The following is a 24542-nucleotide window of genomic DNA, read 5'->3' as shown; positions in this document are numbered from 1 at the left end:
CCTGTCTCATCGCCCTTGATTAGTTTTCTCTAAAATGCTTCACAGCTGCTTGAGTTTTCTACTTTAATTAATGTGTTAATTAAGCCCTCATATCTCATCACAAAGTAATACATTTAGTGTTTCTACCTGTAGTTTACCAAGCCTTTTGACTCTGTTTTGTATGGTCTAGTTTCAGTTTTCACGTTTCTCGATCATTTCTTGAGTGTTGTCTGTACATCACCAGATGTTGTGGCTTTTTTTAAAATGTCCTTTTACCTGTCTTACACTCAAGATGAAAGATCTTAAATTAGGGCCATCGTTTGGACTTTCATCTGTGGATTTCCAGTTCGCCAAAATGTCAGAGAATGGCAATGTTTGTTTGATGTCTCATCCTTAAACCGGTTCTGCAGTGTTAGATCAGCATTAACAACTCTGTTGCTAGGGCCTTGCAAAAATGTCAGTCATGTAACTGTAAATTAAACATCTCTTTTTATTAACATGTCTTATTTGCACTTTGCAGTTAAGTTTTGGAGGGATGCCGTACTCGGGCAAACTCATCTCAGGAGGCTGGAGGAATTTTAAAGGCTGCATGGAGAGCATCAACTATAACGGTGAAAACATCACAGACCTGGCCAGAAGAAAGAAAGTTGACACGTCCAGTTTTGTAAGCTCTTGTTTTTATGCTTTTTTTCCCCCCACATCATAAAACAATGACTGAAAGCATCCAAAATATGCAATAATCCCCTTTGAACAGTTGCTTTTGAGAGTCTGCTATTTATGCTCTGTAAAGCCTCTAATACAAGGTAGTGTTTGTTAATTGGTGATTTCTGAGGCTGGTAACTCTAAATGAACTTCTCCTTTGCAGCAGAGGTAACTTTTGGTCTTGCTTTCCTGGGAAGGTCTTCATGAGAACCGATTTCATCATGGTGCTTGATGGCTTTTGCAACAGCACTTGACAATACCTTTCTTGCAAGAACTATTCCAGAACAACTGACCTTATTTTTTAAAGTAACAATGGACTGTTGTTGTTGGTACTATTGTTACATAATGCTATACAGTGGAACCTCGGATTGCGAGTAACGCGGTTTCCGAGTGTTCCGCAGAATGAGCAAAGATTTTTAATAAATTTTGACTTGAAAAACTAACAAGTCTTGGTTCTTGTTTTGATGCCTAGCATCATGTGATCACAACTGAGCCAAAGGTTTTTCTCTCTCTTGGGCTGCAGAATTGTGGGTAATCGACTCCCATGCTCGGTCTAAGTGCGTGTCTCTCACTGGTAAACTCATAATTAACATCCGTGCACACGTGTACTGTTTACTATAACACTGTGACCACGTGTGTGTGCGCGTAAAACATCTTTTATTTTGTGTTTGTATGTGTGTATATACAGCGCACGTGTACTATTTATTATAACACACATGTGCTCGCTTTTTTGAAATACGAGCTCCCTTCCGGAACGATTATGTTCGTAATCAAAGGTTCCACTGTATGTTTTATTTAATAGTTTTGAAAAAAAAAAGAAAGAAAATAAAAAACTGTAAAAATAACAGTCCAAACTTTTGACTGAGGCTGTATGTGAAACACCTGTACACCTGTACGTTCAGCCAATATTGTTGCTCGTCTAAGGTTTTATTAGCCTAATACTGAAACCTGCTACGATCAGATGGTTATTATTTTTTGCAAGAAAAAAAACAATAGAATTAAAAGAGAGGGTACTTACTTTTGAACATGATAGTTTGTCTATGCAGGCAGCATGGTGGCTTAGTGGTTAGCATTGTCGCCTTGCACCTCCATGATCCAGGTTCGCCTCCTCGGTCTGTGTGCATGGAGTTGGCATTTTCTCCCTGTGCTTGGTGGGTTTCCTCCCACCGTCCAAAGACATGCAGATTAGGCTAATTGGCATGAGTTTTTCCTCCAATAGATTGGCACCCTGTCCAGGGTGTACGCCGCCTTGTGCTGTAAATTTCCTGGGATAGGCTCTAGGCGCTCCGTGACAATGTATACAAAATTAAGTGGTATAGACAATGAGTGAGTGAGCGAGTGTATGTCTATGCTGTCGCATTATTGTGTTAGACAGACGCAATTTGAATATGAGATTTAAATGAGTTTGGCATGAATTTGGCTGTCCTTGAATAGCTTTAGGCTGTGCATTGTGACGAATCGATTAAACATGCCTGAAATGTTGGCAAAAACAACTTTTCAATGAACAAAAACAGAACTTGTATAATACAGGGGAGAAAAAAAATCTATTCTGTTTTTTTCTGCTGCATTTCGATGTGCTTCCTTTTGAATTATTTTTGAACTAATTATTAATTTTTAAGCATGTTACATTAAAATTCCTGAAAACACAAGGTATCGAAGGTAGTCATTAGCGGTGCCAACATGTTTATAAAGTGCTCGCAAGAGCTAAATGCATTTTTTATCCTAGGTTGTTATGACCAGATTGATTAAGCTCTCTATAAAAACAGAGCTAAAGTGCATTTAAGGTCCCGAAATGGCCATTTAGAGAATTGTAGAGCGGTAATGAATAAAGACACTCGACTTTGACTCCCTGAACTGTTTTTTTTTTTTTTTTATCCATGTACTGAGCTTTCCACGTGTACTGAGGAATTCAACCCACTTTATGCTGTATACAGTACATGCTACAGTATACTGTAGCTGCGATTCCAAGGAGTGATCTGTAAACCTGCGTTCCAGATGAAAGATTGCACAGCACAGCAAACCCGTATAATAGAGCCATTTCCTACATTGATTTCCTCACTAGTCATTCCAAGGTTTTAGTCTTCGGAATGATTTGAATGCGCTGCCGTGGTTTTAAATATGCATTACAAACACTACCTTTGGGAATGACACCATAAACCTTGATTAGATTTTGATGTCAGCAGTTTTTCTTTTTCCAAGTAATATTAAAGGGACAACTTTCTCCATCCATATAAAATATAACCTTATGAAAATTATTATAACATTGCAACTACTATAATAATGCTTTCCTAATTTTCTGCTCCACTTCCAGCGTAATTTGACATTCTCCTGTGTGGCATCTCACACCTTCCCGGTTTCCTTCAACGGCACAAGTTTCCTGCAGCTGCCTGGGAGAAGGGAGCACAACATGGTGTCTGTGAGTTTTCAGTTTCGCACATGGAACGCGAACGGCCTCCTCCTGTTCAGCGCGCTGGCTGGCGGCATGCTCGAGCTCACGCTGAGAGATGGCAAAGTGGTGGCGCACATCAGCATCATGCAGCAGAAGAACTCACATGTGGACATGATGTCAGGTACTGCTGCAAAATCAGCATCACATTTATAACACATCATTAAATTTGGATCTTCTTACACCATTAACGTTGTATGCTCAAGGCTAAACACTTCTAAAGCAAAAGTCAAACGAAACAAGATTTCCAGACTTGTGTCTGTTTAGTAATGTTGCCGGAGGATGTATGCAGTAATTATGATCAATTTGCACAGGCTAAACTCACCAAACTGCGCTATCAACACACTCTACATAGAACTGGGATTGTACTCACAATATTCCACATACACCTTGTTTTAATACAATCTGATTGTTTTGCACTTTACTACAATCAATTGCTATAGGACTTATAGGGTCTTGTAGGACAATCTGGTTCTGAGCGTTAGTAGGTATCATGCCTTTATTATGTATGTAGACTATACCAATGCTATGAACTCATGTAAACCCCCTGGACATGTTTTATTATTCTCTATATAAAACTTTGGTTTGCTTTGCTTTTTTATCATTTATTATTTAGCTGACTTAGCTGTTCTTTTAGAATTATAAATTACACTTTGCACTTCTATTGAGCTCAATTAAATACAGAAATACACCTGGCCTTTTCATCATTAGACTTGTTCACGGCAAGTTTCAGCAGGAGTTTGCTCCCACTGAGAAGGTACTGTATATATAATTATTGTGGCAGTGGTACAGGGGGTGGAAGCTCTGGGTTGCTGATAGGTTGGTTGGTAGTTCAAACTCAGTTGGGTCCTTGGGCAAGGCCCTTAAACCTATTCTCCCTACAACTCAGCCACTGCATGCACTGCCAATCTCAAACCCAGTTAGGAAATGGTAGGGTTGCAACAGGAAGAGAATCCGGAATAAAAACCTGTGCAATATCTTGTGGATCCACTGTGGTCCATCCAAAGGTAAAAGTGACAGAGAAGACTCTGAAAAGACTGAGAAAACATGTATATTATTAGGGGTCTTTCTCATATCCAAAATTTTATATATCCAAAATAATATTGGAATCTACTCAGTGAAATTGTAGCAATGCATCATTTATTATGGCTGGATAATAGCAGTTCATCAGGACTATGTAAGTGGTTCATGCCTCTTTGGAATGAATCGCAGAGGCCAATAATAACCTGCAAAAAAATAACCTTCGATTCCCAGCTCCACCAGGTTGCCAATGTTGGGCCCTTAAGCAAGGCCCTTAACCTTATCAGCTCCAGGGGCACTGTATCATGGCTGATATCATGGACCTGCGCTCTGACCCCAGTTACACTAAGATTATCACTGTGCTGTAATGTATATGTGACTAATAAGGGCTTAGCTTAACTTAAACTCGCTACTATTTGACTCCAAACCTTTCCAATCTGTCACAATTTCAACTCACAGCACAAAATTTCCTTGGTTCTGCTAAGAGCCACTACTGTGCTGTTATAAACTGCTTTGTATGTACATTTATCTCTTGCGCCCTCATGATCACATGGAGACACATGGATGCTGGGGCAGTTTGCAACCTACACAGTGCTAGTTTATAATCTGCAGGGCTGCATTTAGAACAGTAAAAAAAATCAGTACAAACTGTAGGATGGTTGAAAACTTTCTACTAACAATGGATGGATGACATAAACTTTTAATTTTAAATCTGGAAATAAAGTTCAAGAAAAAGTATGTCCATGAGGAGGTATCGAAAACAGGGCATTCAAGTTGTTAGAGGTAAAGGACTGGAATGAAACGCTCTGAAAACAGGTTTTTATAAAGTCTCTGACCAAAAAACTTAGCAAGTCTTGACAATTTGTAGGGAGTTTAAGAGCAACTGTAGTAGTTATTGACAAATCTTGACAAATTTGAGCAGATGGTGCTGTATTGTAGGTGCTTTTATCAGTTGTAGTTAAATGAGAAGTTTGTGACAGTTACTGTAGGAACAAGTTGGTTGTGGTTCCTTGTGGAGCCAATTTGGGGGAAGAGATTTGTGTGAAACTCTTAAATTTTTATGGGTAATCTAAAGCCAATTTATAGGAGATTAAGGGATGTGATGTCACCAAGATCTGCCAAGAATTTTGATTCAGTAAGCTCCTGTGAAAAGATTGGTAATGTCCACTAAGCCAAAGATTCAATCACTTTATTCATTTTAAACATTTTGCAAAATTTATTTGCAAATATTGGTCATCTTTTTGTCTTTTTTTTTTTTTTGTAAACCAAACTGAACAAAAACATTCCTGCCATATTTAAAAGCATTTTGATAACATAGATTAGGCACCAATTGAGCACATATAAATGTTGATCGCTCCTAAATTACCAAGCTACTTCTATGGCACAGCTGATCTACAATTAGTGATTTTCCAGAAAACTCCATAAAAAAGCGAAGCACACAGAACTGAAAATTGTAAAATGACAACTAAATAGCAAAAGTGTGCTAATACATCCAAACTTCTTAGATATTGCACAAACCTCTTTTAAGATAGTTTTTATTCTTTTTCGTTTTTCTTTTCTTTTTCATATCCAGCTAAATCAGGCCCAGTGTCAGTTCTTGACTTTTGATGTCTTAGCCTTAATCCAAATGGATTAAATACAGTACTGTAAGCGTTTATGTGTGTCTGTGCCCAGTGGTATTACTAAAACTATTCATTTCAGTTGCTTTTGAATATTAGGATATTGAATTGAAAATATATTTCCTTCATGTTTAAATAATGTGTTGATGTTTTGAATTCTGTTTCGTTTAATGTGTTTGCATTACAGTAGATGTTTGCATGTTCCTTTTTCCCCCTTTAAGCGAAACTAATAAGAAGTAAGAACTGAGGGCTTTTGCTGGATATTCAATTATAAAACTAAACTGACAGGGCGACTGACATTTTACAGTAAAATCTGTCTCTGTAGAGCAATAACTGTGAAGTGTGACAGGTTGACTAATCACACAGATCGCTGATGGCTTTGTTCCATTGTGTTAATGCAATAGCATGGAAAAAAAAAAACTTAGTTACGCTTGATGCATTTAGTTCTTTTCCCCCTAAAATAAGGACTCGGTGGTGCACTTTCTGTTGCTAGTCAGGGACTGGTGCCTTCAAGGCATGAGAAGTTTTGTGTTGAAAGATAATGAAATCTGCCTATTGCTTTTCCCAGTACTTTATCCAAATCTGTTTCCCCTTCTCTAAATAAATAAAGGCCCCTGGCTTTTATGAATTAGACTCGACTTGGTCCTTTGGCGCTAAATACTTGGTTCCCTGAAGTGAGCTGAGAGACCTCATGTGCCAAGCAATTTCTTGAAACCACACAGTTTCATAATCAGAGCTTAGCCAAGTCTAGCCTAGAGTCATAATGTCTACCGTAATGTATTTCTTTAATACAGTTTTCTGCAGAAGGTCAAATTTGAAGCCCTTATTTCACTGAACTGATGCACAGAAAGTGACAGTTTAAAAAAAAAAAAAAAAAAAAAAAAAGTATATATAATTTTTTTTATTAAAGTATCCTTTTTATCCTTCAAGAAATATAGACTGCTTAACCATTATTAAGACCCCTACTTCAAAATAGACACATACTGTACATATTAATCAGCCTGATAATGTAGCATAAACATTTTACTCTTTTCAGGTCCTTGGCTTGATTCTAGGGTCATTCTACTGTCTATATGGGAGGTAACCTGTTCTTACTATGTTTGTTGCTCCGGGATCTCTGGTTTCCTTCAAATATATAAAGCATCACTAAAAGAAAAAACCTTTCACTTTATGCAGTCATTATGCATCTGGCCACAGTTAGAGTCTGGGAAACCCATGACTCACACCCTCAGGACAGAAGAATGAGGTACATATACTGTATACTGTATAAAATATGTTCTTATCTTACAGGAGTGGAGCCCGATGTGAATTTCTGGTCTTTTAGCCAATATGCCCCAAGGCCTGATGTGCTAGGGGCCAGGGTTAGCTCAGTGGTTAAGGCATTGGACTACGGTTCGGAAGATCCCAGGTTCAAACCCCACAACCACCAAGTTGCCACTGTTGGGCCCTTGAGCAAGGCCCTTAACTCTTAACTGCTCAGATGTGTAATGAGATTAAAAAAATGTAAGTCACTCTGGATAAGAGCGTCTGCCAAATGCCTAAATGTAAATGCTACACGCCCAGGTTGATTATTATTTGTGTTACCAAGTTGGACGATTCCTTAAAACTAACAATCATGCAACAGCTATTAAATCTTATAGCAAAAGTGTTTATTTATTTTATGTATGCTGTAACCATTAACCAAAGCTCCTGATCTGTGTTTGCATGATGTATTTGGATAAGTGCATGAATGAAGAGTTAAAGGTCCTTCCATTTTAGGCAAATTTAAATAATCAAAAATTAAATCAAGCTTGATTCTCTTTCATCAGGCTGTGTTATCCTTAAAAATCAGTTTAGATGGTCCAGAAGCAGAAATGGACTTCAGACTCGAGGCCAAATGTTATCTTATACAAACACACACCCACATGCTGGTGGATCCAAACATCTGCTCATCTATCTTGGTCAGGCATGGTCAGGCGTGAATCAAACCCGGGCAAGGCGACAGTGCTAAACATTAAGCTACTGTCCTGCCATTTTTTATAACCTGATGATTTTTATTTTCAAAAAATCAAACTCATATTTTACCAAGCTCACTTGGAAACAGCCTCACAATCCAGTGGTTTTATTACAGGCAAGTGTTGCATGCTTCGACGTGGCCTTCTCTGAGGACAAATAACCTTTGTCCTACAGTGCTATCATGCATCTTCACATGCATTACCATTTTATTTTCTGCCATATATTCATTCTCAATGCCTCATAAAGAGCCAGAGTTTCATCTCTCATTCCTATAGCCTGCAGACTTGGCCTTAATGTACGGATTCAGCAAAAACTGAACAAGGTCATGAAATAAAGAGCCTGTTCGCACTTCTATAGGATTTTGATGGATCATTGTAAAGGTTTATTATCTGAATTTTAATACGATTATTTCCAATTCTGTGATGGTTAATGAAGCATTATTGAAGTATAAAGATGAATTTTCCTACATACAGTGTAATTATTAGTTATGAACTGAAAAATCAACACAATTCACAAAACTCAATATCTCATTGAATTGTAAGTATAATTGATTTATTAGATTTTATGATAATAATAATAATAATAATAATAATAATAATAATAATAATAAAATCCTAGATACTATACCTAAAATCTGTGTTTTGGATATAGTTTAGAAATATTATGTACTCTATGTAGGGTTCTGATATTTGAAAACATCAACATTCAAATATCTAATACAGTATATCTAGCAAAATATATTTTATTTAATTAAATTACCTTAAATCAATTTAACGTTTACTAAATACAGCACAGAAGCAAAATAGATTTTTTTTTCTAAAATATATTCATATTTAAACACTTTTTGTTAGTGTCCATGCTTCATAGAAAGCCTGCTTGCTAGAGATGGGAATAATTAGGGGCCCCTGATATATTATCATGATACCTAGGTGCCGATTAGATTTTTTTTTTTTTTTTGTCTGTTTGTTGACTGTTTTTTAAAGTGTCCTTGAGCTCTGGAAAGGTGCTATATAAATAAAAAGTTATATTATTATTATTATTATTATTATTATTATTATTATTATTATTATTTATATTGCAATTCTGTAAGTATCACAATTTTATATATTTAATAAATAATTATTTTAGTTATTTTTTATTTATTACTTTTAATTTAATTTAATTATTTTATAACAATTCTTAAGAATAATAAGGGAATTTTCACACAAATTGCTACGCAAAAGAATCACGAACCATCTACTTCTTGCACTAGATGTACAGTATTAAATACCAGGATAGATGGTTTATCTGCAAATGGCCTGCTTTTAATTTTAAGGTAAATGATAATTTCTTTAGATTTTATTAAAAATATTTTCTTAATCATTTAGTTCTTAAACACCTAAATACAGCTTGGCATCTAAAGATTCCTCGAGAAAAAAGACAACAAAAATTAAAAAAGGAAAAGAAAAAAAAAGTACTACAGTACCTCCTGTTGTCCTCCAAAAGTCAAATTCTAGCTAGATGAAAAATGAAGTGCGTTGATCTCATTACTTCTATTAGTCCTTCTTATGACCATTTTTTAAATTTTGCAAGGATTTGCTTCTGTGGAAGAAATGTATTTTAATTGTCCTTTAAATCATTTCTTCTTGCGGTGTGTTTAAGGGCCTGAAGGTCCTTAAAGGTCGCTTTAAGAAAGGTGGTAATTAAGCTGGGGGATAAGTGATTAGCCCTGGTTAATGTGTCAGAGTTTAAGTTGGCTACTCGGTGTTAACACAGTTCACCTCTTCTTAATTAATCTGCAAAGTGGGAAGTTATCATAGAGTCTCAGATGAGCTGTAATAAGATGGAATCCGAGTCGGTTAGTTTAAATGGGCCATCAAGGCGAAGCTCTCATGCCTTTTTTTTCTTCTTAAAGAAAAATATGTTAAAGGCTTTGTTACATCTACATTGTCTTTTGGCAAAAAGAACACCAACACCATCAATGATCTTGGACACTGGGGCTGATTTCCTTTTAATGGGTATCCCCCTATTCTGAAAATTGAGGCCAAAGGATAAGTGGCAAAACATGCATTTCCTCTAATGACCACTAGGTTGTCTCTTTAGCTGAGTCAAAAAATTAGTCAATCCCAAAGACCACATGTCCAACCTCACAATGGAAATTTGCATCTTGGTATGGTTTTGGTTTCTGTAGCTAGATTTTCTGTTAATGACAACTGTATTTTTAAGCAACTCATCACTTATAATTAAATTAAGCCATTGAAAACATGCCCAACTAGAGCTGATTATTGTAACAGCTGAATTGCTTGTGTCAAACTTTAGCTTCTGTAACTAGCTAACTGGCTTACCTTAAGTTTACCTTACCACAAGTAAAATGGGAGTTGACAATGGATGATGTGTATGGCATGAATGATGGAGGTCAATCAAATACAAATTATATAAATCAATATTGGCTACCATATTATTTAAGCTAAGGTAAACTTGCTTATGGTAACTGAGGTAAGTAGGCACGTTCCAACCAAGAGCCAGGCACTGTTCATTCTGCCATTTGCCCATTTATGGTTTAAATCCGTTTTTTTATACAGTCTGTGTTTCTTTCTAGAATTGACTGTGAAGTACTGTAGTTTCCTAGCCTATCCATGACCATCATGTTAAATCATTACAATTAGCCCCCTTGATTTTGTATGTATCAGGCAGAAGTTATTAAAGCCCTATTCACTTACACATCAAAACACATCATCAGCAGTGATTGAGAAAGTGAACATGAAACACAATTTCTGGTATAATGAATTGCCTGAGGCGAAATGACTTCCTCAATCAATGATTTTTCAAAACGCCTTTCGAGAAGAAACGAAGTCAGAAATACAAGCAAACAAAAAAAAAAAAAGCAATAATTACATGAAGGAACAATTAGCGATTGATGGGGTGGTTTGGATGAAAGTGCTGGCTAAAGGAAAGCAAAATTTTTCTTTTATAGGTAATATAGGATTATTAAGATTGTTCACTATTCATGTAAATTAGTTATATTGCTATAGAAAGAATCCTGTAACAAAAAATTAATCAACACATTCCGACCAATTAGAGTTGAGAATTTAACAGTGCTGTGATACAGTATATTTGAGGACATATTCTGCACTTTTTTGCTGAAATATATCCCTAAGAAGCCACACTTACTAAATCGCAGGTCAGCTCACAATGGTTTGTTTACTATAAAATTGCTTTTATATTAAAAGTCAAAAGGTATTTTCCTGAAAAGTATCATGCACAATATCCTCCCCAGATGCTGCTGCTAACACTTGTTTTAAACTGGAATTTTACTTAGTTAGATACTTTAAATATGTGCTCCTGTTCATGCTTAGGCTGAATTGGATGTAGGTTCTCGTGTGAATCTGCTGCTCATGCCATACAGTGCTGTGCAAAATAAAGTACTCACAGCCATTGCATTGGGCCGCAATTAAGCTCACTCGTCTCTCCAACATACTTCTTGGCCGTAAAACGCTACATTGGTGTCAGAAGTGGGATGGAGAGTTACGAGTTGGAGCGCACTATAGAGGACATACAAGCAGGCTGGATCTATATATTGTATGTATATTGTGGCATGTGCCGGGTGGCGGCTGTCGACCGTCATGCCTAGCGGGGGTTCTCTATGTGTTCACCCTGTTGGGGAAGGTTGTTTGGGCTGGGGGCTTCGGCCATGTTTGTGTGTGGAATGTGTGTGTGACCTGTTGATTGTGCTCCGGTTCATGCTTAGTTGCATTGGGCAGCAATTAAACTTACTTGACCCTAACAACTTACAGAAAGTAGGCATTTAAGGTCACAGTTCTAAAAATGCAGGACACTAAAGAGACTTGTCTACCAACTGTGAAAAACACCCAAAGAAAGATGCCCAGGGTCCCTGTTCATCTGCGTGAATGTGCATTAGGCATGCTGCAGGGAGGCATGAGGACTGCTGATGTGGCTAGGGCAATAAATTGCCATGTCCGCACCGTGAGACGCCTAAGACGGCGCTACAGGGAGACAGGAAGGATAGCTGATCATCCTCGCAGTGGAAGACCACGTGTAACAACACCTGCACAGGATCGGTACATCCGAATATCACACCTGCGTGACAGGTACAGGATGGCCACAACAACTGCCCGAGTCACACCAGGAACACACAATCCCTCCATCAGTGCTCAGACTGTCCACAATAGGCAGTCCATGAGGAGGAGATGCACTGCAGTACTTCAAGCAGCTGGTGGCCACACCAGATACTGACTGGTACTTTTGATTTTGAGCCTCCCTTCATTCAGGGACACATTGGGAAACATTTTTAGTTTGTCTTATGGTGTTGACTATTTTAGTGTTCATACAAATATTTACACATCAAGTAAAAACAGTTGAAAGTCAGAGGACGTTACTTTTTTCGCTGAGTATATATTATACTGTATATATATGCACTCAAACATGTAAATTTAATAATTGAAATTATTTACAACACTCCACAATGTGTTTGTGTGTATGTATGTATGTATGTATGTATGTATTATTACACAAATACAGTACTACAGTATGTATTTGACATGGTATTTCAAAATTATATCCAAAACACAGATTTAAGGTATGATATCTAGGATTTGGTTATTATTATTATTATTATTAGTAGTAGTAGTAGTAGTAGTATTAGTAGTAGTAGTATTGTAAAATCAAATTCTTTAATGTACTGTACACTTACAATTCAGTGAGATACTGTATTTATATACACATACACTCACCTAAAGAATTATAAGGAACACAATACTAATATGGTGTTTGACCCCCTTTCGCCTTCAGAACTGCCTTAATTCTACGTGGCATTGATTCAACAAGGTGCTTAAAGCATTCTTTAGAAATGTTGGCCCATATTGATAGGATAGCATCTTGCAGTTGATGAAGATTTGTGGGATTCACATCCAGGGCACAAAGCTCCCGTTCCACCACATCCCAAAGATGCTCTATTGGGTTGAGATCTGGTGACTGTGGGGGTTATTTTAGTACAGTGAACTCATTGTCATGTTTAAGAAACCAATTTGAAATTATTCGAGCTTTGTGACATGGTGCATTATCCTGCTGGAAGTAGCCATCAGAGGATGGGTACATGGTTGTCATAAAGGGATAGACATGGTCAGAAACAATGCTCAGGTAGCCCGTGGCTTTTAAATGATGTCCAATTGGCACTAAGGGGCCTAAAGTGTGCTTAGAAAACATCCCCCACACCATTACACCACCACCACCAGCCTGCACAGTGGTAACAAGGCATGATGGATCCATGTTCTCATTCTGTTTACCCCAAATTGTGACTCTACCATTTGAATGTCTCAACAGAAATCGAGACTCATCAGACCAGGCAACATTTTTCCAGTCTTCAAAAACTGTCCAATTTTGGTGAGCTTGTGCAAATTGTAGCCTCTTATTCCTATTTGTAGTGGAAATGACCACACCCCTAAATACATTGAAGCAACTGCCATGTGATTGGTTGATTAAATAATTGCATTAATAAGAAATTATATACAGTATGTATATACACTGTATATAAATTAAGTATAAGGTATTTCAATATATTGCGCTTATTTAATGTAGAACTACTATAAAATGATTAAAATGTGTTCATACTGTAGTTATGACCTTACTAGAAAAGCCAGAATAACTCAACATTTATCTTAACACTTCCCATGATCCTCCACTAATGATTATAGCTCTTAGGGCACAAAGCAATATTGCTCCCCCCCACACACACACACACTTATATGTCTGTGATTGCTAAAGCTAGCTGGTTGCACATTTACCCTGCAACCTCAATGTCACCCGCAGATTACATTTTAATCTCGTAATCTTCATGCTCTTCGCTCTCACAGTGTGCATTATCATTAATTTCCTGTAGAATGGCTTCGCAGTGGCATCTTGCAATATGTTCTCTCGGTGGCAGTCAGTTCATTTCACCTGTCCTTTACTCCAGAGAGCGGACAGTCAAATGTGTCCAGCTAAATGTCTTCCAGCTCAACAGAGCTGTGATGAGGAGAGACTGAACAATCCTCCATATCAGTACCAATATCAGACATAATTCGGCATTGGAATAGCGTGCCAAGTGCTGTCATGAGTCTAGTGTACAGGAAGCGCAGAGAGAGAAATAACAAAAAAGTAATTTAATGTCTTTTCATAGTTTGTATGATTAACGGTATAAAAAATTAAATAAATTAAATGAAATCTTCTGTCAAACAAGCCCCATATTATTGTGTTCTGCTTGCTGCACTCAGGAGTAAATAACAAGTTCTGGTGATTTATCGATTACAGCCATGAAATGCCTTTTGAATCCTTCAGATCTGCAGTCAGTTGTAAACACGATTCAAAGACCATCTTGTAATTTGCTGCTCATCAACCTATTGACATCACTGATGGTCTACTGTTTGTCTGAGATGTTCGTCTGGCAAAAAGCTCCAATTTGCAGTGCCTTATGAAAGCAATTGTATAAAATATTTATCTTTTGGTGATTTCTTTTGGTTTGGGTAAAAAAAATAATTCACACATTGATAGTCATGTACCCTTTAACTTTCCTTCATCTCTACCTAAAGTGAGTAAGACAGTATATTTCATGAACTCCCTATATGTAATTAGAAAACTTCCTAATGTTCTGTATATTTTAAATATATTGTCTTATATCCTGTAAAGTACAAGGGATGGGACTTTTGATCATCCACGGTTTTGAGAGTACATTCTACCTTGATTTATCTGTATAATCCCCTGCTACACTGAAGTTCTTATTCCAGGAACTCCTTTGATGGCCTAAACATATTGAAATGACTTGGAGTGAAGTCAGGACTGTACAGGGGATGTGGTAATAACCCCCAGCCGAGTTCTTGTAATATGCAAGCGGTGTTTGTGTGTACAGGTCCCACAGACAAATGCATCCCTTCTGCAAGTTGACAATAAGTTTCGTGTCATTTTCAAGAATCACTGAAAATTCACAGGAACGACGACAGTGGGCTTGGAGCCACCCCAGGCGGGATAGTCACTCTTAGATATATAACCTTCTTTGAAGTGTTTGCACCTTTTAGATATTTTACTGAGGATTCTCATCACTGTACTGTGTTCTGAAGTCTTCTGTAAATGTCAATCAGTTTTTACAGCTTTATTCATTAGAAATGTAATTACAAGTCCCGGATTGACTTGAAAACCCTTCTTATTTTTTGTATTGTTATGTCTAGGGACAGGTTTCAGAACCATCTGGACCTCTATAGAAAAAAAAAATTCCCCTTATTTATTTACTTTTTTTTTTACAAGGATAGATAGATAGATAGATAGATAGATATTTTATTGATCCCAAAGGAAATTACAAATTTATATGAATATTATGTATGAAATAAAAACAGTATTAATTATGCATATTTTAGCATATCTATAGTAAGTGGTGTGATGAGACCAACGTTGAATTTCTCAAAACACACATTTTGACAATCCCAGCACTCCTTGGAATGACCGTCCCCAGAGTGGTAGCATTATTTTAGAAAGACACTTTCCATCACCAAGAACTGGAAAACTCAAGGAAAAATGGATAGCGCCAATTACAAGGCAGTTCTTAAAGGAAACCTGCTCCAATTTTGTGGGAGTGATGACTGGCATGGATGATTTCTTGTCTAACAAAAGCACAGATCCAAAGTAAAACTAAAACCAAGTAGTTCCAAACCAAGAATGCATGTGATCAGTCAAAACCCAGAACCTTAAAGTGATTGAGAATTTGTGGCGCGACTTGAAAACTAATATTAAGTCAACAGCTTCCATCCAGTTTGACAGACCTTACAACAATTTAACCAAGAAGAATGGGCATTACAAATCTCAGGATCTACTGTATGTGTGCACAGGTGATGGAGACTTGCTGATGTAACTGCAGCAAAAGTTTAGTTTCTAAACTTTATATAATTTGAAAACAGCAATAATATATTGACGGTCTAAATTAAATAATAATGAAAGAATGAGTGAAACACTGAATGAATAATGCTCATCCTAACTATATTCGTTACAATTAGGTGGGGCGTTCAAGTCAAACTGGGACTTCATCTGGGAGATGATTTTTTTTATGAATCAGGGCATGAAACCAATTGAGACTTACAGAAGACTTTAAGCACAGTATGATAATCTAACAGTTTGTTAACTTTTTTTTGGATAACTTTTAGCAGTTTGAACATGGATGATGAACATTTTTCTTACAGTTCTTATTATTCCAGGTTCAGAGCTGAATGATGGACAATGGCACGATGTTCGTTTCATGGCTAAGGAAAACTTCGCCATGCTGACCATCGATGGAGACGAGGCTTCGGCAGTAAAAACAAATACACCCTTTGAGTTCACAACTGAAGGAACATATTACTTCGGTGGTGAGTACAACTACACTTCCAAACCAATAGTACTGTAGTGTGAGGTACTGGCTTGAATTAGAGGTCATTTAGATTTAATTTCTTTAGATTTTCTTTGATGGCTCCATGACTACCTCCAAAAATAAGAAAAATATATAAGAAATAAGACAATAAACAGTTGCTTAGTTAAATGCTTACAGTCTGTCACCAACAAAAAAAAAATCACAGAAAGGTGTACTAAGCAGTTTTAGGGCTAATTAGACTGCATTGTGTCTGAAAAATCCTGCGTTGGGTATAATACTGATGCCTTACCTCTCACGCAATTTAAACTCTGTGCTTGAGGATAAACTCATACATGTGCTTATACATCTGCATTTCAGGAAGGATAGTGGGAAGTCAGCAAAATAAAAAGTAAAATATAAAGTCTGCTTGATTACATATTCTTTTCAGTGTAATAAATAAAAATTATCCTTTTTTTTTTTGCATTTTCTCCAAGAACATATGCCAAGATTTTTTTTTTTTTTTTTTTACAAATAAAAAAACGTCTCTAGGATTACATCTGTTCACTGAAGGGGAATGAGACGCCTATGGGGATTGCTTCCAGAAATTGCATTTTGAAGACATATCTAATCAACTTCACGACGTCATTGCCTTAGCATCGCAGCCACGTCTGACGCCGGCACGCGGAAGAGTATAAATAGGTGTCAGACAAACCTACTACAGCTTCCGAAGCTCACAAGCGCCCAGGTGCATATAAGTATGGCAACGTGGCGGGGCATTTCATTCCCCTTTCAGGGAACTGGGGTTACAGATGTAACCCTAGAGACGTTCCCCTTTAGGGGAACTTCGAGCCGCATCACGAAGTGACAGCTATGGGGACAAGATGCCCACTCTGCCATGCTTATAGGTGTCTGGCCTGAGCCGAGAGCACCTGAGAGGACGGAGTCGGGTCGAGGTCGACGGCGTTGAATTTAACAAATGTGTGCGGGGTGGACCACCCAGCGGCGTCGCAGACCTCTTGAGGTGTCGCCCCCGCAGCTAGAGCCTTGGAGGCTGCCATACCCCTGGTGGAGTGCGCCCAGACTGAGATCGGAGAGGCAGCACCACTGGCCTGGTCACTCTAAAAGGGACCTTGGAAATATATCCATGCCTGGGATGTAAAAATGCCTTGACTAGCCCAGGGGCAAAGTCAAGACAGGACGGCGCTACTGAGAGTGCCTGCAGATCACCTACCCTCCGGAAAGACGAGATGGCCAGGAGGAGGATCTTCAGTGTCGCGCACTTCTCGTTACTGTCCGTGAGTGGTTCAAACAGAGCCCGAGACAGACCCTCCAACACCATGGTGAGGTCCCACGAGGGTACCTTGGAGTGAACTGAAGGCCTTAACCTCCACGCGCCACAGAGAAAATGGTACACTAGTGGGCCCAAAAATCTTCCACCCGCAGGAGAGCGGAATGCGGAAATGGCAGCCACATAAACCTTTAAAGTGGACAGGGCTGACCCAGCAGAGAACCGCTCCTGTAGGAAGTCTAGTACGGCCCCCACAGGGCACTGAGCTGGATCCAACAGCCGGTTCCTGCACCATTAGGTGAAACCCCCTATCTGGCAGTGTACAATTTTCTCGTGGCGTGGATCTAGAGCTAAGTATGGTGCTGACTACTTCCTGGGAAAAGCCAGCGTCTATGAGGTGCGCTCCTTCAGAGGCCATGCCCATAGATTCCACGGCTCGGGTCTTGGATGGAGAATCGGTCCGTGAGCTTGGGACAATAGATCCCTCCTGATTGGCAGCTGGAGAGGCTGCCTGTCCAGGAGAGATACCATGTCTGAGAACCATAACCGGCCAGCGAGGGGCCACTAGAAGGACCCGCTCTAGAACCCCCGGAAGCAGTGCGACAGGGGGAAAAGCATACAGGCATCTGCTTGGCCACTGATGCAGTAAGGCATCCAGGCCTAGAGGCGCTGGGTGTACAAGGGAGAACCAGAGTGGACAATGGGTCATGTCGCGAGATGCAAACAGATCGACCTCTGCTTGCCCGAACTCCCTCCAGATCATCTCGACCACCTCTGGGTGCAGATGCCACTGCGACAACCTCTGTCTGGACAGAAGGTCTGCTCATTGATTGAGGCACCCTGGGATGAACATTGCTTGTAATGAGAGGAGGCCCCACAGGAGGATCTGGGACACCAATTTGCACAGTGAGCATTAACGCAGACCCCCCTGATGATTGATGTAGGTGACCAGTGTTGTGTTGTCGGTGCGAACCAACACATGCTGGCCCCTGACATCTGGAAGGAAATATTTCAACGCTAACCATACTGCCATCATTTTAAAAGCATTTATGTGCCAGTCGCGCTAATGTTCCTTCCATAGGTCCTGTGCGAAGCGACCCCTGTAGATCGCTCCCTATCCTGTTCGTGAGGCGCCTGTTGTCAGTGTCACATGGTGGCACGTGGCACCCAGAACAGGGCCTTGAGACAGGAAGCCGGGCTTCTTTCATACCCTTAGCGCCCGAATATACAACGGGATAAAACCCGAATTAAGCGGAACAGACTTTCTCCGGAGGAGAAACCCTTAGTCTTGAGCCACCACTGGAGCGGCCTCATGTGCAGCAGGCCGAGCGGTATTATGCTTGATGCTGCTGCCATGAGGCCCAGCAGCCGCTGGAAGCTCCTTACAGTGACGGCAAGGCCTAGTCTGATGCTCTTGGTGGCTAGAAGGAGTGACTGGATGCGAGCCGCATGAGGCGGGCTGACATCCGAGTGGAGTCCCATATGACGCCCAGATAAGAGGTGATGCATGAAGGCGTAGACACACTCTTCTTGGCGTTCAGCTGTAACCCCAGCACTCTCATGTGATCGAGAACTAAGTCTGGATGACGGGCTACCATTTCCGCAGAGTGAGCAAGAATCAGCCAATCGTCGATGTAATTCAGGACTCTGATACCTGACAGACAAAGTGAGGCTAAGACCGCATCCATTACTTTTGTGAAAATGCGGGGTGACAAAGCCGAATGGAAGCACCCGATACTTACAGTGGTGTGAAAAACTATTTGCCCCCTTCCTGATTTCTTATTCTTTTGCATGTTTGTCACACAGAATGTTTCTGATCATCAAACACATTTAACTATTAGTCAAAGATAACACAAGTAAACACAAAATGCAGTTTTTAAATGATGGTTTTTATTATTTAGGGAGAAAAAAAATCCAAACCTACATGGCCCTGTGTGAAAAAGTAATTGCCCCCTGAACCTAATAACTGGTTGGGCCACCCTCAAGCGTTTGCGATAACTTGCAACGAGTCTTTTACAGCGCTCTGGAGGAATTTTGGCCCACTCATCTTTGTAGAATTGTTGTAATTCAGCTTTATTTGAGGGTTTTCTAGCATGAACCGCCTTTTTAAGGTCATGCCACAACATCTCAATAGGATTGAGGTCAGGACTTTGACTAGGCCACTCCAAAGTTTTCATTTTGTTTTTCTTCAGCCATTCAGAGGTGGATTTGCTGGTGTGTTTTGGGTCATTGTCCTGCTGCAGCACCCAAGATCGCTTCAGCTTGAGTGGACGAACAGATGGCCGGACATTCTCCTTCAGGATTTTTTGGTAGACAGTAGAATTCATGGTTCCATCTATCACAGCAAGCCTTCCAGGTCCTGAAGCAGCAAAACAACCCCAGACCATCACACTACTACCACCATATTTTACTGTTGGTATGATGCTCTTTTTCTAAAATTCTGTGTTACTTTTACGCCAGATGTAACGGGACACGCACCTTCCAAAAAGTTCAACTTTTGTCTCGTCGGTCCACAAGGAATTTCCCAAAAGTCTTGGCAATCATTGAGATGTTTTTTAGCAAAATTTAGACGAGCCTTAATGTTCTTTTTGCTTAAAAGTGGTTTGCGCCTTGGAAATCTGCCATGCAGGCCGTTTTTGCCCAGTCTTTTTCTTATGGTGGAGTCGTGAACACTGACCTTAATTGAGGCAAGTGAGGCCTGCAGTTCTTTAGATGTTGGCCTGGGGTCTTTTGTGGCCTCTCGGATGAGTTGTCTCTGCGCTCTTGGGGTAATTTTGGTTGGCCGGCCACTCCTAGGAAGGTTCACCACTGTTCCATGTTTTTGCCATTTGTGGATAATGGCTCTCACTGTGGTTCGCTGGAGTCCCAAAGCTTTAGAAATGGCTTTATAACTGAACCAGACTGCTAGATCTCAATTACTTTTGTTCTCATTTGTTCCTGCATTTCTTTATTTCTTTGAATCTTGGCATGATGTTTAGCTTTTTAGGTGCTTTTGGTCTACTTCTTTGTGTCAGGTAGCTCCTATTTAAGTGATTTCTTGATTGAAACAGGTGTGGCAGTAATCAGGCCTGGGGGTGACTACAGAAATTGAACTCAGTTGTGATAAACCACAGTTAAGTTATTTTTTAACAAGGGGGCAATCACTTTTTTACACAGGGCTATGTAGATTTTAAGTTTTTTTTTCTCCCTTAATAACGTAAACCTTCATTTAAAAACTACATTTTGTGTTCAATTATGTTATCTTTGACTAATAGTTAACGGTTTTTGATGATCAGAAACATTTAAGTGTGACAAACATGCAAAAGAATAAGAAATCAGGAAGGGGGCAAATATTTTTTCACACCACTGTATACGCCTTGCTCCCAAAGGCGAACCTCAGGAACTTCTAATGTTAAGAAGGGATGGAGATGTGGAAGTTTGCATCCTTTAAGTCTATCGTGATGAACCAGTCGCCTGGGCGGATCTGGGTCACAACGTGCTTGAGTGTTAGCATTTTGAACTTGTACTTCCTCAGACTGCGGTTCAGAACTCGCAGGTCCAGAATGGGTCGCAGTCCCCCATCTTTCTTGGGGATGATGAAGTAGCGGCTGTAAAAGCTGCACTCTTTTTGGGACTGAGGAAACCTTTCGAAAGGCTCCTTTTCCAGGAGAGCCTTCACCTCCTCTTCCATCACCTGGGACTGCTCTGGTTTCACTAGTGTACCTATTACGCCGTTGAACCGTGGTGGGAGGCTTCTGAACTGAATCCTGTAACTCTCTCCCACTGTACGCAGAACCCACTGAGACACATCTGAAACAGCTTTCCACTCGTTCAGGTGTTCTACTAGAGGTACCAGCCTGATAAGACTGTTTCCTAGTGATGGGGGTTCCGAAGAGCTAAGTGAAGCCAAGCTTGTGGCTCCTGGTTGCGGTCGCCGGAAAAGGAGCGGTAATGGCCACATGGGCCGATGAACGCTAAACCCCTTGGGCCTCCGCCTGCCTGAGCCTTTCTGCTTCTGCGGGGGCTGATGAGTAGCGACGCTCTGTTTCTGAGTCAGACGATGGAAGGACCTTGAGCTAGTGGTGGGCTGATCAGTGGCGGCATGGACATAATCAGCCCGGAGAGGGAATATGCTGGAGAATGCTGCCTCGTTTTTCTGAGACCTCCGGATAGTGACGGCGGCGGCGTGGACGGCACCGCCGAAAAGCCGGGGAGGTGAGATCGGCGCGTCCAGCGAAAGCTTCCAATCCTTTTTCCCAAAGGACGCCAGGTTGAGCCACAGATGCCTGTAGGCAACCACATTGGCCACCATAGATTTACTCAGGCACCGTGCGGCCTCCTTGGCCACCCTAATGGAGAGATTGGTAGCATGACGCAGCTGCTTAATTGCATCAGGGCCTACTGCCGTATAAGCAGTACTAATGATCGTAGCAGATGGACGGGAGCACTGGGGCCTGAGTGACGATGCCGAAGTGCCGAAGAGGATAGCACAACTTACGCATTCCTACCCGGTCAGAACCGCTTCGGCGTGCTCTGTGCCTAGGCACATCACACACAAAGCATGTGTATTACCCGGCTCGATGAGCCTGGAGCATGGATGAACACAGCGCTTAGCCGCACACATAGTGCTTGGTTCATTGAACGTGAGTGTACGTGAAGTATAGTGTGGTTCAGTATTTTTGTAAAAAATCAGTGTTCTGTCTCTGCTTGTGAAGCGAAGGAAGCTGTAGTAGGTTTGTCTGACACCTACTGTATTTATACTCTTCCGCGTGCCGACGTCAGACGCGGCTGCGTCGCTAAGGCGATGTCTTCAAGACGCGATTTCTGGAAGCAATCCCCATAGCTGTCACTTTGTGACGCGGCTCGAAGTTCCCCTGGAAGGGAACTTAATACATTAAACAAGATTTTTAAGGGGCATTTCTTTTTTCTAGATGTTAAAAAATACTGTTTACTTGTTTACAAGAAAATGCAATACAGTTTAATTAATATTTTTGTTAAAATAAGAGACTTATCATTAGCCAAAGTTGTATCATAACCAATTAATGAACAAATGTCATATTAGCTGTATTAATGCCCTCCAGGACTTTTAAGTCTAATGAAAAAGGATGTTTTTTCCCTAACTTTATTTAATTATGTAATCTCATTATGTTGAGTTCAGAGCTTTTGGTTGTCCTAATATTGACCTTTTTTCACTCCACAGTGACTTTTTCTCTCTCTAATTTAGTCCCTAATACCACCCACCAGTCACGTCTTTCCTGTTATATTACAGTCACCAACAAAGGATGAAGGCTATTACATGCTTCCTTCTGAGACTCTTAAAGGCAGCCAAAAACATCTTTAAAAACGGCTATGTCGTGAGGCAGTACATCTGGCTCCTTTTGCATACAATATATGAGCTCAAATTTCCATAATAAGCTAGTGTCGCTGTTGTACTGAATATCAGAATAGCCTACATCTCATGCCTACAATCACATTACAACTTTTATTGATATTTGTTACAACAGCACAACTTCGAGTGTGATATTGCTATTATATAACAGTTCCACAGATCAACAGATTATTATGATTTGCCTGCTTTGTCCATATAATCAGTTATTTTGCTCTGCCAACACATACTGTATCCTTCCACAACAGAAACAGATGCCAATAGTTTTAGCAGGCAGCTGCTCTCCTCTCATTCCAGTACTATGGACCAGGCCGCCTTACTTTTAGCCACACTGCCAACTAATAGTTACACTGAGCGATAGATACAATTAAATGTCCCAGTGCTGTTATGCGCTATTATAACCACTTATGGAATGCCTCTAGTCCAATCAGATTACGTGGTTGGAACTAACTGTTGTACAATGCTAACAGGGTAGTTAATCATTTAAAATGCTTAACTTTAGATTTCCAGTTCCTTAGTCCTGACATAATATATACAAATGTCTGACTGGAAAAAGGGATGTTTCCCCCATTTCTTAGAGTTCCATTTCTTGTCAAATTTTAGACAAGATAAAATAATTCCCTGTCAAATCTTAGATGACATAAAATAATTTATAGTCACAGCTAGTAGATAAATGTATATGGTTGCCTTTTCTGTAATAAATGACCTGTAAACAATGAATTATTTGAATTTCTGCAGAATTAAAAAAAAACGTATTAAACAGAAGCTTGTATTTGCCGAACATACAGCATGTTAAGTACTAAATAGATGTGTGTAATTCTTTGAGATGTTGTACTGCATAAAAATAATACTTTATTGCACATGTACTGTAACAGAATCAGGGGTATCTCTTTGGTTAAAGCATTGGACTACTGTTCGGAGGGTACCAGGTTCAAACAACAGCACCACCAAGTTGCCAGTGTTGGGCCCTTGAGCAAGGCCCTTAACCCCTTACTTGCTTAGATTAAGATAAAATGTCACTCTGGATAGGGGGGCTGAAATGAAACTAAACTAAACTGTATATCACAAACTAACCTGGGATGATCAGAAGACTTAGCACTTAGCAGTTAGCCCTTTCTAGCGTGGATGGTAAACCCAAACGGGGAAAGCAAGCGAGTAGGCAGGATAACCACGCAATTTAGTCTAAGGACTCTCACAGCAAGGGAAAAACACAAATTTAACCCACGTCCTATAAACACACACTCGAATCAGAAACTAAACCTAAGAAAGTGAGAACTCACAAAATGGTAGACGAACAATCTGGACCAACATGGGTGAACCCAATGACTGAGCAATGTGAAGCGCCATATTGTCTCCTTTTATGCTTCCTGTTTTGCAACCGTACTTCTTAAGTTGCCACAGATAGTAAATTCTTTGTTGTAGTTTAACAATTGGGTCCTTAAAGGTGCAATTACTAGCATAAAGTGGGAAGAGAAGTGGGGAAAGAACCCATCCCTGGGGATCACCATATGCCAAAAGTGACGTCTCCTAGCCTCAGATGCTGTTACTGACCCCTAAGTTGTTGATCCACTAATATATGGCAGGGGGTACGGTGAGCTCTAAGAATTTGAAAGAATGAATTTCCAGAATGATCATGTTAAATGTTAAACTGAAATCCACAAACATGGTCCTTTTATACTGTCCCTGGGAGGTCAAGGTGTTGACGGATATAATCCACTTCCATGTTCATTTCATCATCCACTATTGTGTCCAGTAAGAGGACTGCAAAGCTCTTCAGATGGGCT

At 39.9% G+C, this 24542-nt stretch overlaps 1 protein-coding gene across 1 annotated transcript in view; it reads left to right on the top strand.

Annotated features, from left to right (window-relative positions):
- The window catches only part of LOC128514158 (contactin-associated protein-like 2), a 208283-nt gene that overhangs the window by 81961 nt on the left and 101780 nt on the right, over positions 1 to 24542 (top strand). The window contains exons 7-9 of the mRNA XM_053487883.1: positions 500 to 643; positions 2993 to 3251; positions 15975 to 16153. Coding sequence (XP_053343858.1) covers positions 500 to 643; positions 2993 to 3251; positions 15975 to 16153 — 582 coding nt within the window. The remainder of the gene's footprint in view (positions 1 to 499; positions 644 to 2992; positions 3252 to 15974; positions 16154 to 24542) is intronic.

The sequence above is a fragment of the Clarias gariepinus genome, chromosome 26 (genome assembly GCF_024256425.1).
Source record: "Clarias gariepinus isolate MV-2021 ecotype Netherlands chromosome 26, CGAR_prim_01v2, whole genome shotgun sequence".
Taxonomy (NCBI): domain Eukaryota; kingdom Metazoa; phylum Chordata; class Actinopteri; order Siluriformes; family Clariidae; genus Clarias; species Clarias gariepinus.
This window is presented reverse-complemented; position numbering and strand designations above follow the sequence as displayed.